We start from the raw sequence: 18,098 nt of genomic DNA on the forward strand, positions 1-18,098 counted from the left end.
CATGTGACGTAGACCTCCCCATGTGACGCCATCATCCAATGTGACGTAGACCTCCCCGTGTGACGCCATCACCACATGTGACGTAGACCTCCCCGCGTGACTCCATCACCACATGTGACGTAGACCTCCCCGTGTGACGCCATCACCACATGTGACGTAGATCTCCCCGCGTGACGCCATCATCCCATGTGACATAGACCTCCCCATGTGACGCCATCATCCCATGTGACGTAGACCTCCCCGTGTGACGCCATCACCACATGTGACGTAGACCTCCCCATGTGACGCCATCATCCCATGTGACGTAGACCTCCCCATGTGACGCCATCATCCCATGTGACGTAGACCTCCCCATGTGACGCCATCACCACATATGACGTAGACCTCCTCATGTGACGCCATCATCCCATGTGACGTAGACCTCCTCATGTGACGCCATCATCCCATGTGACGTAGACCTCCCCATGTGACGTCATCACCACATGTGACGTAGACCTCCCCATGTGACACCATCACCACATGTGACGTAGACCTCCCTATGTGACGCCATCACCACATGTGACGTAGACCTCCCCATGTGACGTCATCACCACATGTGACGTAGACCTCCCCATGTGACACCATCACCACATGTGACGTAGACCTCCCCCATGTGACGCCATCACCACATGTGACGTAGACCTCCCCATGTGACGCCATCATCCCATGTGACGCCATCACCACATGTGACGTAGACCTCCCCGTGTGACGCCATCACCACATGTGACGTAGACCTCCCCGTGTGGCGCCATCATCCCATGTGACGTAGACCTCCCCATGTGACGCCATCATCCAATGTGACGTAGACCTCCCCGTGTGACGCCATCACCACATGTGACGTAGACCTCCCCGCGTGACGCCATCACCACATGTGACGTAGACCTCCCCGTGTGACGCCATCACCACATGTGACGTAGATCTCCCCACGTGATGCCATCATCCCATGTGACATAGACCTCCCCATGTGATGCCATCATCCCATGTGACGTAGACCTCCCCGTGTGACGCCATCACCACATGTGACGTAGACCTCCCCATGTGACGACATCATCCTATGTGACGTAGACCTCCCCATGTGACACCATCATCCCATGTGACGTAGACCTCATGTGACACCATCATCACATGGGAAGCAGACCTCCCCATGTGGCGTAGATCTCCCCATGTGACACCATCATCCTATGTGACGTACACCTCCCCATGTGACACCATCATCCCATGTGACGTACACCTCCCCATGTGACACCATCATCCCATGTAACGTAGACCTTCCCATGTGACACCATCATCCCATGTGACGTAGACCTCCCCATGTGACACCATCATCCTATGTGACGTAGACCTCCCCGTGTGACGCCATCACCACATGTGACTTAGACCTCCCCGTGTGACGCCATCATCCCATGTGACGTAGACCTCCCCATGTGACGCCATCATCCCATGTGACGTAGACCTCCCCGTGTGACGCCATCACCACATGTGACGTAGACCTCCCCATGTGACGCCATCATCCTATGTGACATAGACCTCCTCATGTGACGTAGACCTCCCCATGTGACGCCATCATCCCATGTGACGTAGACCTTCCCATGTGACGCCATCACCACATATGACGTAGACCTCCTCATGTAACGCCATCATCCCATGTGACGTAGACCTCCTCATGTGACGCCATCATCCCATGTGACGTAGACCTCCCTATGTGACGCCATCACCACATGTGACGTAGACCTCCCCATGTGACGCCATCACCACATGTGACGTAGACCTCCCCATGTGACACCATCACCACATGTGACGTAGACCTCCCCATGTGACGCCATCACCACATGTGACGTAGACCTCCCCATGTGACGCCATCATCCCATGTGACGCCATCACCACATGTGACGTAGACCTCCCCGTGTGACGCCATCACCACATGTGACGTAGACCTCCCCGTGTGATGCCATCATCCCATGTGACGTAGACCTCGCCATGTGACGCCATCATCCAATGTGACGTAGACCTCCCCATGTGACGCCATCACCACATGTGACGTAGACCTCCCCGCATGACGCCATCACCACATGTGACGTAGACCTCCCCGTGTGACGCCATCACCACATGTGACGTAGATCTCCCCGTGTGACGCCATCATCCCATGTGACATAGACCTCCCCATGTGACGCCATCATCCCATGTGACGTAGACCTCCCCGTGTGACGCCATCACCACATGTGACGTAGATCTCCCCATGTGACACCATCATCCCATGTAACGTAGACCTCCCCGTGTGACGTCATCATCCCATGTGACGAAGACCTCCCCGTGTGACGCCATCACCACATGTGACGTAGATCTCCCCATGTGACACCATCATCCCATGTAACGTAGACCTCCCCGTGTGACGCCATCACCACATGTGACGTAGATCTCCCCATGTGACGCCATCACCACATGTGACGTAGACCTCCCCTTGTGACGCCATCACCACATGTGACGTAGATCTCCCCGTGTGACGCCATCATCCCATGTGACGTAGACCTCCCCGTGTGACGCCATCACCACATGTGACGTAGACCTCCCCATGTGACGCCATCACCACATGTGACGTAGACCTCCCCATGTGACGCCATCACCACATGTGACGTCGACCTCCCCATGTGATGCCATCATCCCATGTGACGCCATCACCACATGTGACGTAGACCTCCCCGTGTGACGCCATCACCACATGTGACGTAGACCTCCCCGTGTGACGCCATCATCCCATGTGACGTAGACCTCCCCATGTGACGCCATCATCCAATGTGACGTAGACCCCCCCGTGTGACGCCATCACCACATGTGACGTAGACCTCCCCGCGTGACGCCATCACCACATGTGATGTAGACCTCCCCGTGTGACGCCATCACCACATGTGACGTAGATCTCCCCGTGTGACGCCATCATCCCATGTGACATAGACCTCCCCATGTGACGCCATCATCCCATGTGACGTAGACCTCCCCGTGTGACGCCATCACCACATGTGACGTAGACCTCCCCTTGTGACGCCATCACCACATGTGACGTAGATCTCCCCGTGTGACGCCATCATCCCATGTGACGTAGACCTCCCCGTGTGACGCCATCACCACATGTGACGTAGACCTCCCCATGTGACACCATCATCCCATGTGACGTAGACCTCCCCATGTGACACCATCATCCTATGTGACGTACACCTCCCCATGTGACACCATCATCCCATGTGACGTACACCTCCCCATGTGACACCATCATCCCATGTAACGTAGACCTCCCCGTGTGACGCCATCACCACATGTGACTTAGACCTCCCCATGTGACGCCATCATCCCATGTGACGTAGACCTCCCCGTGTGACGCCATCATCCCATGTGACGTAGACCTCCCCGTGTGACACCATCACCACATGTGACGTAGACCTCCCCGAGTGACACCATCACCACATGTGACGTAGACCTCCCCTTGTGACGCCATCACCATATGTGACGTAGATCTCCCCGTGTGACGACATCATCCCATGTGACGTAGACCTCCCCGTGTGACGCCATCACCACATGTGACGTAGACCTCCCCATGTGACGCCATCACCACATGTGACGTAGACCTCCCCATGTGATGCCATCACTACATGTGACGTAGACCTCCCCATGTGACGCCATCATCCCATGTGACGCCATCACCACATGTGACGTAGACCCCCCTGTGTGACTCCATCACCACATGTGACGTAGACCTCCCCGTGTGACGCCATCACCACATGTGACGTAGACCTCCCCGTGTGACGCCATCACCACATGTGACGTAGATCTCCCCGTGTGACGCCATCATCCCATGTGACGTAGACCTCCCCATGTGACGCCATCATCCCATGTGACGTAGACCTCCCCGTGTGACGCCATCACCACATGTGACGTAGACCTCCCCATGTGATGACATCATCCTATGTGACGTAGACCTCCCCATGTGACGTAGACCTCCCCATGTGACGCCATCATCCCATGTGACGTAGACCTCATGTGACACCATCATCACATGGGAAGCAGACCTTCCCATGTGATGTAGATCTCCCCATGTGACACCATCATCCTATGTGACGTACACCTCCCCATGTGACACCATCATCCCATGTGACGTACACCTCCCCATGTGACACCATCATCCCATGTAACGTAGACCTCCCCATGTGACACCATCATCCCATGTGACGTAGACCTCCCCATGTGACACTATCATCCTATGTGACGTAGACCTCCCCGTGTGACACCATCACCACATGTGACTTAGACCTCCCCGTGTGACGCCATCATCCCATGTGACGTAGACCTCCCCATGTGACGCCATCATCCCATGTGACGTAGACCTCCCCGTGTGACGCCATCACCACATGTGACGTAGACCTCCCCGTGTGACACCATCACCACATGTGACGTAGACCTCCCCTTGTGACGCCATCACCACATGTGACGTAGACCTCCCCTTGTGACGCCATCACCACATGTGACGTAGATCTCCCCGTGTGACGCCATCATCCCATGTGACGTAGACCTCCCCATGTGACGCCATCATCCCATGTGACGTAGACCTCCCCGTGTGACGCCATCACCACATGTGACGTAGACCTCCCCATGTGACGACATCATCCTATGTGACGTAGACCTCCCCATGTGACGTAGACCTCCCCATGTGACGCCATCATCCCATGTGACGTAGACCTCATGTGACACCATCATCACATGGGAAGCAGACCTTCCCATGTGATGTAGATCTCCCCATGTGACACCATCATCCTATGTGACGTACACCTCCCCATGTGACACCATCATCCCATGTGACGTACACCTCCCCATGTGACACCATCATCCCATGTAACGTAGACCTCCCCATGTGACACCATCATCCCATGTGACGTAGACCTCCCCATGTGACACTATCATCCTATGTGACGTAGACCTCCCCGTGTGACACCATCACCACATGTGACTTAGACCTCCCCGTGTGACGCCATCATCCCATGTGACGTAGACCTCCCCATGTGACGCCATCATCCCATGTGACGTAGACCTCCCCGTGTGACGCCATCACCACATGTGATGTAGACCTCCCCTTGTGACACCATCACCACATGTGACGTAGACCTCCCCTTGTGACGCCATCACCACATGTGACGTAGATCTCCTCGTGTGATGCCATCATCCCATGTGACGTAGACCTCCCCGTGTGACGCCATCACCACATGTGACGTAGACCTCCCCATGTGACACCATCATCCCATGTGACGTAGACCTCCCCATATGACACCATCATCCCATGTGACGTAGACCTCCCCATGTGACGCCATCATCCCATGTGACGTAGACCTCCCCATGTGACACCATCATCATATGTGACGTAGACCTCACCATGTGACACCATCATCCCATGTGACGTAGACCTCCCCATGTAACGCCTTGTGTTGCCCCTGCAGTGCGCTTATGCCAATCCTTGTTTCTCGGGTTCCAAATGCATCAACACGTCCCCTGGATTCCGCTGTGAGGCCTGTCCGCGGGGGTACAAGGGGAACTCGGTGTCAGGGGTGGGTATCGACTACGCCAAGGCCAGCAAGCAGGTAAGAACTGAGGGTAGGGAGGGGGTTGGGATGTCTTTTGTCAATAGCCAGACCTAAGGAAGAAGGCTGAGCAGGAGGCGTGGCTTCCGATGTGTCACCACCCTCCCTTCTCCTCTCCAGGTGTGCACCGACATTGATGAATGTAATGACGGGAACAATGGAGGATGCGCCGCCAACTCCCTCTGCACCAACTCTGTGGTGAGCACCTACTCCACCCCAATTATACCCTCCTCCCCTCTCCACTCTACTCACCTCCTCCCATCTTCTCCCTTTAGGGCTCCTACAAGTGTGGCCCCTGTAAGCCGGGGTTTGTGGGCAACCAGTCTCTGGGCTGTGTGCCCAAAAAGTCCTGTATCAGCCCCGCGTTCAACCCCTGCCACATGAACGCGCACTGCGTGTTTGAGAGGAATGGTGACGTCACCTGTGCGGTAAGTTCCCACCTGCTCCTGTATTCTCACCACCAATGGTCACCATGGACTTCTGGAAAGTTCTGATTTGGCCAGTCTTGTCCTCATCCATGTCACTAACATTATCCTGTTCCTTCGTCCCCACAGTGCAACGTTGGCTGGGCCGGCAACGGGTACACATGCGGCCGAGACACCGACATAGACGGTTACCCGGACGAGCCGATGCCGTGTATAGACAACAACAAACACTGCAAACAGGTGAGACACCTCCACAACCGTGAACTGAACTTCTACTTTTATAAGACCAGCTCCTCTATGTACCTTATTATTGTGTGTGTCATGTGATCCTGGATATCACCCCTGTGGGGTGAAGGGACGTAGAGGAAACAGCAAGGAATATCATGTCATATGGCACTGGATATCGCTCCCCTATGGGTGAAGGGACGCATGGCATGTAACTGCTAGAAGGGATGTAGAGGGCACAGCAAGGAATATCATGTCATATGATGCTGGATATCACCCCTGTGGGGTGAAGGAGCATAGAGGAAACAGCAAGGAATATCCTGTCATATGATCCTGGATATCGCCCCTGTGGGGTGAAGGAGCATAGAGAAAACGGCAAGGAATATCCTGTCATATGATGCAGGATATCGCCCCTGTGGGGTGAAGGAGCATAGAGGAAACGGCAAGGAATATCATGTCATATGATGCTGGATATCGCCCCTGTGGGGTGAAGGGACGTAGAGGAAACAGCAAGGAATATCATGTCATATGGCACTGGATATCGCTCCCCTATGGGTGAAGGGACGCATGGCATGTAACTGCTAGAAGGGATGTAGAGGGAACAGCAAGGATTATCATGTCATATGATGCTGGATATCACCCCTGTGGGGTGAAGGAGCATAGAGGAAACAGCAAGGAATATCCGGTCATATGATCCTGGATATCGCCCCTGTGGGGTGAAGAAGCATAGAGGAAGCGGCAAGGAATATCATGTCATATGATGCTGGATATCGCCCCTGTGGGGTGAAGGGACGTAGAGGAAACAGCAAGGAATATCATGTCATATGATCCTGGATATCACCCCTGTGGGGTGAAGGAGCATAGAGAAAACGGCAAGGAATATCATGTCATATGATCCTGGATATCACCCCTGTGGGGTGAAGGAGCATAGAGAAAACGGCAAGGAATATCCTGTCATATGATGCTGGATATCGCCCCTGTGGGGTGAAGGAGCATAGAGGAAACGGCAAGGAATATCATGTCATATGATGCAGGATATCGCCCCTGTGGGGTGAAGGGATGTAGAGGAAACAGCAAGGAATATCCTGTCATATGGCACTGGATATCGCCCCCCTTTGGGTGAAGGGACGCATGGCATGTAACTGCTAGAAGGGATGTAGAGGGCACAGCAAGGAATATCATGTCATATGATGCTGGATATCACCCCCGTGGGGTGAAGGAGCATAGAGGAAACAGCAAGGAATATCATGTCAAATGATGCTGGATATCACCCCTGTGGGGTAAAGGAACATAGAGGAAAGTGGGAAACGGCAAGGAATATGTCATATGATGCTGGATATCGCCCCCATGAGGTGACGGGATGTAGAAGACATGGCAAGGAATATCATGTCAAATGATGCTGGATATCGCCCCTGTGGGGGAAGGGACGTAGAGGAAACAGCAAGGAATATGTCATTTGATGCTGGATATCGCCCCCATGAGGTGACGGGATGTAGAAGACATGGCAAGGACTATCATGTCATAAGATGCTGAATATCGGCCCCGTGGGGTGAAGGGGCATAGAGGACACAGCAAGGAACCTCATGTCATATGATGCTGGATATCGCCCCCTTTGGGTGAAGGGACGCATGGCATGGAATTGTTAGAAGGGATGTAGAGGGCAAAGCAAGGAATATCATGTCGTGATGCTGGATATCGCCCCCATGAGGTGAAGAGAAGCAGGGCTGCAAGGAATATCATGTCATATGACACTGGATATCGCCTCCATGAGGGGAAGGGAAGCACGGCAAGGAATATCATGTCATATGACACTGGATATCGCCCCCATGAGGGGAAGGGAAGCACGGCAAGGAATATCATGTCATATGACACTGGATATCGCCTCCATGAGGGGAAGGGAAGCACGGCAAGGAATATCATGTCATACGGCACTGGATATCGCCCCCATGAGGTGAAGGGATGCACGGCAAGGAATATCATGTCATATGACACTGGATATCGCCCCCATGAGGTGAAGGGATGCACGGCAAGGAATATCATGTCATATGACACTGGATATCGCCTCCATGAGGGGAAGGGAAGCACGGCAAGGAATATCATGTCATATGACACTGGATATCGCCTCCATGAGGTGGAGGGATGCACGGCAAGGAATATCATGTCATATGGCACTGGATATCACCTCCATGAGGTGAAGGGATGCACGGCAAGGAATATCATGTCATGTGATGCTGGATATCGCCCCCATGAGGTGAAGGGATGCACGGCAAGGAATATCATGTCATGTGATGCTGGATATCGCCCCCATGAGGTGAAGGGATGCACGGCAAGGAATATCATGTCATGTGATGCTGGATATCGCCCCCATGAGGTGAAGGGATGCACGGCAAGGAATATCATGTCATGTGATGCTGGATATCGCCCCCATGAGGGGAAGGGAAGCACGGCAAGGAATATCATGTCATACGGCACTGGATATCGCCCCCATGAGGTGAAGGGAAGCACGGCAAGGAATATCATGTCATACGACACTGGATATCGCCCCCATGAGGGGAAGGGAAGCACGGCAAGGAATATCATGTCATATGACACTGGATATCGCCCCCATGAGGTGAAGGGATGCACGGCAAGGAATATCATGTCATATGACACTGGATATCGCCCCCATGAGGTGAAGGGATGCACGGCAAGGAATATCATGTCATATGACACTGGATATCGCCCCCATGAGGTGAAGGGATGCACGGCAAGGAATATCATGTCATATGGCACTGGATATCGCCCCCATGAGGTGAAGGGATGCACGGCAAGGAATATCATGTCATATGACACTGGATATCGCCCCCATGAGGGGAAGGGAAGCACGGCAAGGAATATCATGTCATATGACACTGGATATCACCTCCATGAGGTGGAGGGATGCACGGCAAGGAATATCATGTCATATGACACTGGATATCGCCCCCATGAGGTGAAGGGATGCACGGCAAGGAATATCATGTCATATGACACTGGATATCGCCCCCATGAGGTGAAGGGATGCACGGCAAGGAATATCATGTCATATGGCACTGGATATCGCCCCCATGAGGTGAAGGGAAGCAGGGCAAGGAATATCATGTCATATGACACTGGATATCACCTCCATGAGGTGGAGGGATGCACGGCAAGGAATATCATGTGATGTGATGCTGGATATCGCCCCCATGAGGGGAAGGGAAGCACGGCAAGGAATATCATGTCATATGACACTGGATATCGCCCCCATGAGGGGAAGGGAAGCACGGCAAGGAATATCATGTCATATGGCACTGGATATCGCCCCCATGAGGTGAAGGGATGCACGGCAAGGAATATCATGTCATATGACACTGGATATCGCCCCCATGAGGGGAAGGGAAGCACGGCAAGGAATATCATGTCATATGGCACTGGATATCGCCCCCATGAGGGGAAGGGAAGCACGGTAAGGAATATCATGTCATATGACACTGGATATCGCCCCCATGAGGTGAAGGGATGCACGGCAAGGAATATCATGTCATATGACACTGGATATCGCCCCCATGAGGTGAAGGGATGCACGGCAAGGAATATCATGTCATATGACACTGGATATCGCCCCCATGAGGGGAAGGGAAGCACGGCAAGGAATATCATGTCATATGACACTGGATATCGCCCCCATGAGGGGAAGGGAAGCACGGCAAGGAATATCATGTCATATGACACTGGATAACGCCCCCATGAGGTGAAGGGATGCACGGCAAGGAACTACTAGAAGTCTAGTTGTAGGTCTCAGTCAGTTCCTGTCTCCTCGGAGAGGTCACAATGCTGCAATTCACCATCAACTCATGATGAAAAGTTTATTGAGAAAAGTTACAAAGTAAAGATTTAAAGCAGAGAAGGTATCCCGCTCAGAGATCCTCAGGAATCCGAATCGAGAACCTGGTCTCCTGACCAAACGGGAGGACTTGAAGCTCCAATCCAGGACAGTTGCCTTGTAGGACCTCCTTTCACATATCATTCACGTCAGGATTTGTAGCAGTAACACATAATTGGTGACCAGAGATATTAATTTCTGTTATTATGGAATGTCTTCTCAGCTTTTCCCGGGTTCCGGTTGTAGAACGTGGAGAACATCTCTCTATATTGCTGAACTTTCCATGGAGAAGGAGATCCAAGAACATCTCTCTGCAAAGTCATTCTAACAAAGAGAACCTGCTACTAGATGAAGAAACCTGACATTAGCATATAAGCACTCAATAGTATTAGTAATAGTATCTACATCATGATTTCTCTTTATCTTGAATATATTAATTGTCTGTATCTTCTCACGTTATGCAGGATAACTGCAGACTGACCCCCAACTCCGGACAGGAGGACGCGGATAACGATGGGATCGGGGATCAATGTGACGAGGACGCAGACGGAGACGGAATTAAGAATGTGGAGGTCATTTATATTTGTATTGTAGTTGGATAGAAAAGTGACACTTCTATAACTATCAACCAATCAGGAGGAACCTTCCTCCGTCTGACTTTCATACATTGGAGAGGATGTTCTAGAAGAGCCGAGATAAGCTCATTGCGGCCCACATGGTGGAGTTCTGTGTACTAGACACAGGGGTGGGAGGAGCTCAGAAAATCTGGAGATGGAAGGGTGGAGTTCAGTACACCTGGGGGGTGGTAGGGAGGAGCTTAGCACATGTGGGGAAGGAAGGGCGGAGCTCAGCACACCTGGGGGTGGAGGGGCGGAGCTCAGCACACCTGGGGATGGAGGGGCGGAGCTCAGCACACCTGGGAATGGAGGGGCGGAGCTTAGCACACCTGGGGAAGGAAGGGCGGAGCTCAGCACACCTGGGGATGGAAGAGCGGAGCTCAGCACACCTGGGGAAGGAAGGGCGGAGCTCAGCACACCTGGGGATGGAGGGGCGGAGCTCAGCACACCTGGAGATGGAGGGGCGGAGCTCAGCACACCTGGGGATGGAGGGGCGGAGCTCAGCACACCTGGGGAAGGAAGGGTGGAGCTCAGCACACCTGGGGATGGAGGGGCGGAGCTCAGCACACCTGGGGATGGAGGGGCGGAGCTCAGCACACCTGGGGAAGGAAGGGCGGAGCTCAGCACACCTGGGGATGGAAGAGCGGAGCTCAGCACACCTGGGGAAGTAAGGGCGGAGCTCAGCACACCTGGGGAAGGAAGGGCAGAGCTCAGCACACCTGGGGGTGGAGGGGCGGAGCTCAGCACACCTGGGGGTGGAGGGGCGGAGCTCAGCACACCTGGGGATGGAGGGCGGAGCTCAGCACACCTGGGGATGGAGGGGCGGAGCTCAGAACACCTGGGGGTGGAAGGACAGAGCTCAGCACACCTGGGGAAGGAAGGGCGGAGCTCAGCACACCTGGGGAAGGAAGGGCGGAGCTCAGCACACCTGGGGAAGGAAGGGCGGAGCTCAGCACACCTGGGAAAGGAAGGGCAGAGCTCAGCACACCTGGGGAAGGAAGGGCGGAGCTCAGCACACCTGGGGAAGGAAGGGCAGAGCTCAGCACACCTGGGGAAGGAAGGGCGGAGCTCAGCACACCTGGGGATGGAGGGGCGGAGCTCAGCACACCTGGGGATGGAGAGGTGGAGCTCAGCACACCTGAGGATGGAGGGGCGGAGCTCAGCACACCTGGGGAAGGAAGGGCGGAGCTCAGCACACCTGGGGAAGGAAGGGCGGAGCTCAGCACACCTGGGGATGGAGGGGCGGAGCTCAGCACACCTGGGGAAGGAAGGGTGGAGCTCAGCACACCTGGGGATAGAGGGGCGGAGCTCAGCACACCTGGGGATGGAGGGGCGGAGCTCAGCACACCTGGGGAAGGAAGGGCGGAGCTCAGCACACCTGGGGAAGGAAGGGCGGAGCTCAGCACACCTGGGGAAGGAGGGGCAGAGCTCACCATACCTGGGGGTGGAGAGGCGGAGCTCAGAACCCTGGGGGGCTGAGCCATGTAGTGCCAGCGGTGTTCTCACTTACTGCCTCCTCACACAGGATAACTGCAGGCTCATTCCCAATAAGGACCAACAAAATTCGGATACGGACTCCAACGGCGACGCCTGTGACAACTGCCCCAATGTCCCCAACAATGACCAGAAGGACACCGACGCCAACGGTGAAGGAGACGCCTGTGACAATGACATTGATGGTGACGGTGAGACCCAACCTGATCTACATTTTTATTGTGGGGGGGGGGGGGTAGTAAGGGCTGGTGGGGTGCAGATTTTCAGGCTAAATACCCCTCTCTGTATGTACAGGGATCCCCAACATGCTGGATAATTGCCCCAAAGTGCCGAACCCCCTCCAGACGGACAGGGACATGGACGGGGTGGGCGACGCCTGTGACAGCTGCCCCGAAACCAGCAACCCCACGCAGGTAAGAAATGTGTGGTCACGTGACCCCTGGTGCTCCAGGTGAGGTGATTGGCTGCTACAGAGCAATATACCCCTCCCCCGCAGTCCCTGCCCTTCCTTTACACCTCCTGTCCTTCCTCCAGACAGATGCCGACAGCGACCTGGTGGGCGACATGTGTGACACCAACCAGGACAAGTAAGACCCCTCCTCTGTTTCCTCCTCTCATTGGCTAATAATGTTACTCTTACTTCTGATCGGGTAATAATGTTCTCATTGGGTAATCCTATTCTTCTCTATTCTGATTGGCTAATAATGTTCTTCTCTCTTCCGATTGGCTAATAATGTTGTTCACTATTCCGATTAGGTAATAATGATCTTCTCATCATCTCTGATTGGGTAATAATGTTCTTCTTCCTTCTAATTGGATAATAATATTCCCCTCCCCCAGTGACTGTGCCTAGGCTGACATGATGTCATCAGTCTGCTGCAGGCAGGAGGAGGCATTTCCTCAGTCCCCTCTCCCAGCGATTAGATTGTACATTGTAACTTTGCAGCCAGTAACAAGGTGAGACTGATGACAGGTCCACTTTGATGTGTACATGTTATTGGATGATGGAGTGGGGGATGGAAGTCTTATTTATTACAGAGAGCGGATTGGTGGTCGCTGCTATGATTGGGGACACCAGTGTCCAATCAGAAGGCCCGGCAGTGTGGACGCTCTGAATCTGACGATTGTCCTTCCTCAGGGACGGGGACGGTCACCAGGACACTAAGGACAACTGTCCGGAGATCCCCAACAGCTCCCAGCTGGACTCGGACAATGACGGTGTGGGCGACGAGTGTGACCAGGATGATGACAACGACGGCGTCCCGGACTACATCCCACCCGGACCCGACAACTGCCGCCTGATCCACAACCCCAACCAGAAGGACACCGACGGTACGGAGGAGAACCTACCCCTGTGGGTGATGATGGGGGTCACTATGTGAAGGATGGAGATGAGGGTCACTATGTGAAGGATGGAGATGAGGGTCACTATGTGAAGGATGGAGATCAGGGTCACTATGTGAAGGATGGAGATGAGGGTCACTATGTGAGGGATGGAGATGAGGGTCACTATGTGAAGGATGGGGATGAGGGTCACTATGTGAAGGATGGAGATGAGGGTCACTATGTGAAGGATGGAGATGAGGGTCACTATGTGAGGGATGGAGATGAGGGTCACTATGTGAAGGATGGAGATGAGGGTCACTATGTGAAGGATGGAGATGAGGGTCACTATGTGAGGGATGGAGATGAGGGTCACTATGTGAAGGATGGGGGGTGTGGGTTTGTGTATGTGAGGGATGGGAAGTGAAACATTTAGACCGGGCTCTCTTCTCTCTATCTACAGCTTCAGCCTCTCCTCTCCATATCTCCAGCCTCAGCTCAGGCTCTCCTCTCTGTATATACAGCCTCCTCTCCTCTGCCTCTTCTGTCTTTGATTGCTGGACTGTCCTTATGTCTGATCCATCAGAGAGTCAGGTATGACGTTTTCCCATCATGCCTTCTACATTGTGGGGTGTATGAGGTGGGCTCCCCCCATGTCGGTGATCTTTACACCGCCAATGGGATCTCTTATTACAACCTTCACCTTCTTCTATGGCTGAGACGCTGAGGACTTGCCCGCGAGTCTCGCTGGGAAATGCCAATTCTCTCAGCGCCACCATCATCCTTCCCAATCTGAGGCCAGCCTCATCCTCTACAGTTCAGGGGATAGACTGATGGGCTGTTCTATAAGAGTTATAATCTACGTTGTTCAAATCTATTGTATCAATAATCCTTATAATACGAATCTGATATAACGAGGAATGGTGCCATCAGACCAGGACATCCCCAGGATGGTGCCACTAGACCAGGACATCCCCAGGATGGTGCCATCAGACCAGGACTTCCCCAGGATGGTGCCACTAGACCAGGACATCCCCAGGATGGTGCCATCAGACCAGGACATCCCCAGGATGGTGCCACTAGACCAGGACATCCCCAGGATGGTGCCATCAGACCAGGACATCCCTAGGATGGTGCCATTAGACCAGGACTTCCCCAGGATGGTGCCACTAGACCAGGACATCCCCAGGATGGTGCCATCAGACCAGGACTTCCCCAGGATGGTGCCACTAGACCAGGACATCCCCAGGATGGTGCCATCAGACCAGGACATCCCCAGGATGGTGCCACTAGACCAGGACATCCCCAGGATGGTGCCATCAGACCAGGACATCCCTAGGATGGTGCCATTAGACCGGGACTTCCCCAGGATGGTGCCATCAGACCAGGTCATTTCCAGGATGGTGCAATCAGACCAGGCCATCCCCGGGATGGTGCCATTAGACCAGGACATCCCCGGGATGGTGCCATTAGACCAGGACATCCCCAGGATGGTGCCATTAGACCAGGACATCCCCAGGATGGTGCCACTAGACCAGGACATCCCCAGGATGGTGCCATCAGACCAGGACATCCCCAGGATGGTGCCATCAGACCAGGACATCCCCAGGATGGTGCCACTAGACCGGGACTTCCCCAGGATGGTGCCATCAGACCAGGTCATTTCCAGGATGGTGCAATCAGACCAGGCCATCCCCGGGATGGTGCCACTAGACCAGGACATCCCCAGGATGGTGCCATTAGACCAGGACATCCCCAGGATGGTGCCATTAGACCAGGACATCCCCAGGATGGTGCCATTAGACCAGGACTTCCCTAGGATGGTGCCATTAGACCAGGACTTCCCTAGGATGGTGCCATTAGACCAGCACTTCCCTAGGATGGTGCCATTAGACCAGGACTTCCCTAGGATGGTGCCATTAGACCAGGACATCCCTAGGATGGTGCCATTAGACCAGGACATCCCCAGGATGGTGCCATTAGACCAGGACATCCCCAGGATGGTGCCATTAGACCAGGACTTCCCTAGGATGGTGCCATTAGACCAGGACTTCCCTAGGATGGTGCCATTAGACCAGGACTTCCCTAGGATGGTGCCATTAGACCAGGACATCCCTAGGATGGTGCCATTAGACCAGGACATCCCCAGGATGGTGCCATTAGACCAGGACTTCCCTAGGATGGTGCCATTAGACCAGGACATCCCCAGGATGGTGCCATTAGACCAGGACTTCCCCAGGATGGTGCCATTAGACCAGGACTTCCCTAGGATGGTGCCATTAGACCAGGACTTCCCTAGGATGGTGCCATTAGACCAGGACTTCCCCAGGATGGTGTCATTAGACCAGGACTTCCCTAGGATGGTGCCATTAGACCAGGACTTCCCTAGGATGGTGCCATTAGACCAGGACTTCCCTAGGATGGTGCCATTAGACCAGGACTTCCCTAGGATGGTGCCATTAGACAAGGTCATCCCCAGGATGGTGCCATTAGACCAGGACTTCCCTAGGATGGTGTCATTAGACCAGGACTTCCCCAGGATGGTGTCATTAGACCAGAACATCCCCAGGATAATACCATTAGACCAGGACTTCCCTAGGATGGTATCATTAGACCAAGACTTCCCCAGGATGGTGCCATTAGACCAGGACTTCCCTAGGATGGTGTCATTAGACCAAGACTTCCCTAGGATGGTGCCATTAGACCAGGACTTCCCCAGGATGGTGCCATTAGACCAGGACTTCCCCAGGATGGTGCCATTAGACAAGGTCATCCCCAGGATGGTGCCATTAGACAAGGACTTCCCTAGGATGGTGTCATTAGACCAGGACTTCCCCAGGATGGTGTCATTAGGCTCAGGCACCATTTTTTCCAAGTGTCTCTTGCGGTGGCCTATGGTGACACTGGTATTCTCTTCACAGGTGACGGAATTGGTGACGTGTGTGAAATTGATTTTGATAATGACTCCGTGGCCGACAACTATGACGTCTGTCCTGAGAGCGCAGAGGTGACGCTCACCGACTTCAGAGCGTACCAGACGGTCATCCTGGATCCAGAGGGTGACGCACAGATAGACCCCAACTGGGTGGTGCTGAACCAGGTGACGTGGGGGGCGGGGCGGGATGGTCATTGTGTCAGGAGGAGGTGCTGAGGTCACCTCGGATATAGGTTGGCTTCAGTAAGAACTGATCCGTCTCCTGCACACTAACCAATCAGATCGGTTCTTTTATTCTCCAGCCACCATGATCCAGTGCATGCTGAAATCTGATTGGTGGGTGTTATATACTGCTATATGTTGTGTGCAGAGGTCCTCCCTATACCTGAGTGTGCAGAGGACCCCCCTATACCTGAGTGTGTGCAGAGGACCCCCTATACCTAAGTGTGTGCAGAGGAACCCCCTATACCCGAGTGTGTGCAGAGGACCCCCCTATACCCGAGTGTGTGCAGAGGACCCCCCTATACCCGAGTGTGAGGACCCCCCTATACCCGAGTGTGTGCAGAGGACCCCCCTATACCCGAGTGTGTGCAGAGGACCCCCTATACCCAAGTGTGAGGACCCCCTATACCTGAGTGTGAGGACCCCCCTATACTCGAGTGTGTGCAGAGGACCCCCCTATACCCGAGTGTGAGGACCCCCCTATACCCGAGTGTGAGGACCCCCCTATACCCGAGTGTGAGGACCCCCCTATACCCGAGTGTGAGGACCCCCCTTTACCCGAGTGTGAGTACCCCCTGTACCCGAGTGTGTGCAGATGACCCCCCTATACCCGAGTGTGAGGAACCCCTATACCTGAGTGTGAGGACCCCCCTATACCCGAGTGTGTGCAGAGGACCCCCCTATACCCGAGTGTGAGGACCCCCCTATACCCGAGTGTGTGCAGAAGACCCCCCTATACCCGAGTGTGTGCAGAAGACCCCCTATACCCGAGTGTGTGCAGAGGACCCCCTATACCCGAGTGTGTGCAGAGGAACCCCCCTATACCTGAGTGTGTGCAGAGGACCCCCTATACCCGAGTGTGTGCAGAGGACCCCCCTATACCCGAGTGTGTGCAGAGGACCCCTATACCCGAGTGTGTGCAGAGGACCCCCCTATACCCGAGTGTGTGCAGAGGACCCCCCTATACCAGAGTGTGTGCAGAGGGCCCCCCTATACCCGAGTGTGTGCAGAAGACCCCCTATACCCGAGTGTGTGCAGAGGACCCCCCTATACCCGAGTGTGAGGACCCCCTATAACCGAGTGTGTGCAGAAGACCCCCTATACCCGAGTGTGTGCAGAGGACCCCCCTATACCTGAGTGTGAGGACCCCCCTATACCCGAGTGTGTGCAGAGGACCCCCCTATACCCGAGTGTGTGCAGAGGGCCCCCCTATACCCGAGTGTGTGCAGAAGACCCCCTATACCCGAGTGTGTGCAGAGGACCCCCCTATACCCAAGTGTGAGGACCCCTATAACCGAGTGTGTGCGGAGGACCCCC

General features: G+C 54.3%; 1 protein-coding gene across 1 annotated transcript in view; it reads left to right on the forward strand.

Moving 5' to 3' along the window:
* Positions 1-18,098, forward strand: part of THBS3 (thrombospondin 3) — a 53,314-nt gene that overhangs the window by 12,240 nt on the left and 22,976 nt on the right. Inside the window, exons 9-18 of the mRNA XM_077463815.1 lie at positions 5,517-5,657; positions 5,778-5,855; positions 5,933-6,085; positions 6,212-6,322; positions 10,655-10,762; positions 12,333-12,492; positions 12,596-12,714; positions 12,836-12,888; positions 13,440-13,633; positions 16,546-16,724. Of these exons, the coding sequence (XP_077319941.1) occupies positions 5,517-5,657; positions 5,778-5,855; positions 5,933-6,085; positions 6,212-6,322; positions 10,655-10,762; positions 12,333-12,492; positions 12,596-12,714; positions 12,836-12,888; positions 13,440-13,633; positions 16,546-16,724 (1,296 nt within the window). The remainder of the gene's footprint in view (positions 1-5,516; positions 5,658-5,777; positions 5,856-5,932; positions 6,086-6,211; positions 6,323-10,654; positions 10,763-12,332; positions 12,493-12,595; positions 12,715-12,835; positions 12,889-13,439; positions 13,634-16,545; positions 16,725-18,098) is intronic.

This window comes from Lithobates pipiens, unplaced genomic scaffold (assembly GCF_037356315.1).
Source record: "Lithobates pipiens isolate NorthernLeopardFrog02 unplaced genomic scaffold, aLitPip1_a1.2 Scaffold_30, whole genome shotgun sequence".
NCBI classification, from domain to species: domain Eukaryota; kingdom Metazoa; phylum Chordata; class Amphibia; order Anura; family Ranidae; genus Lithobates; species Lithobates pipiens.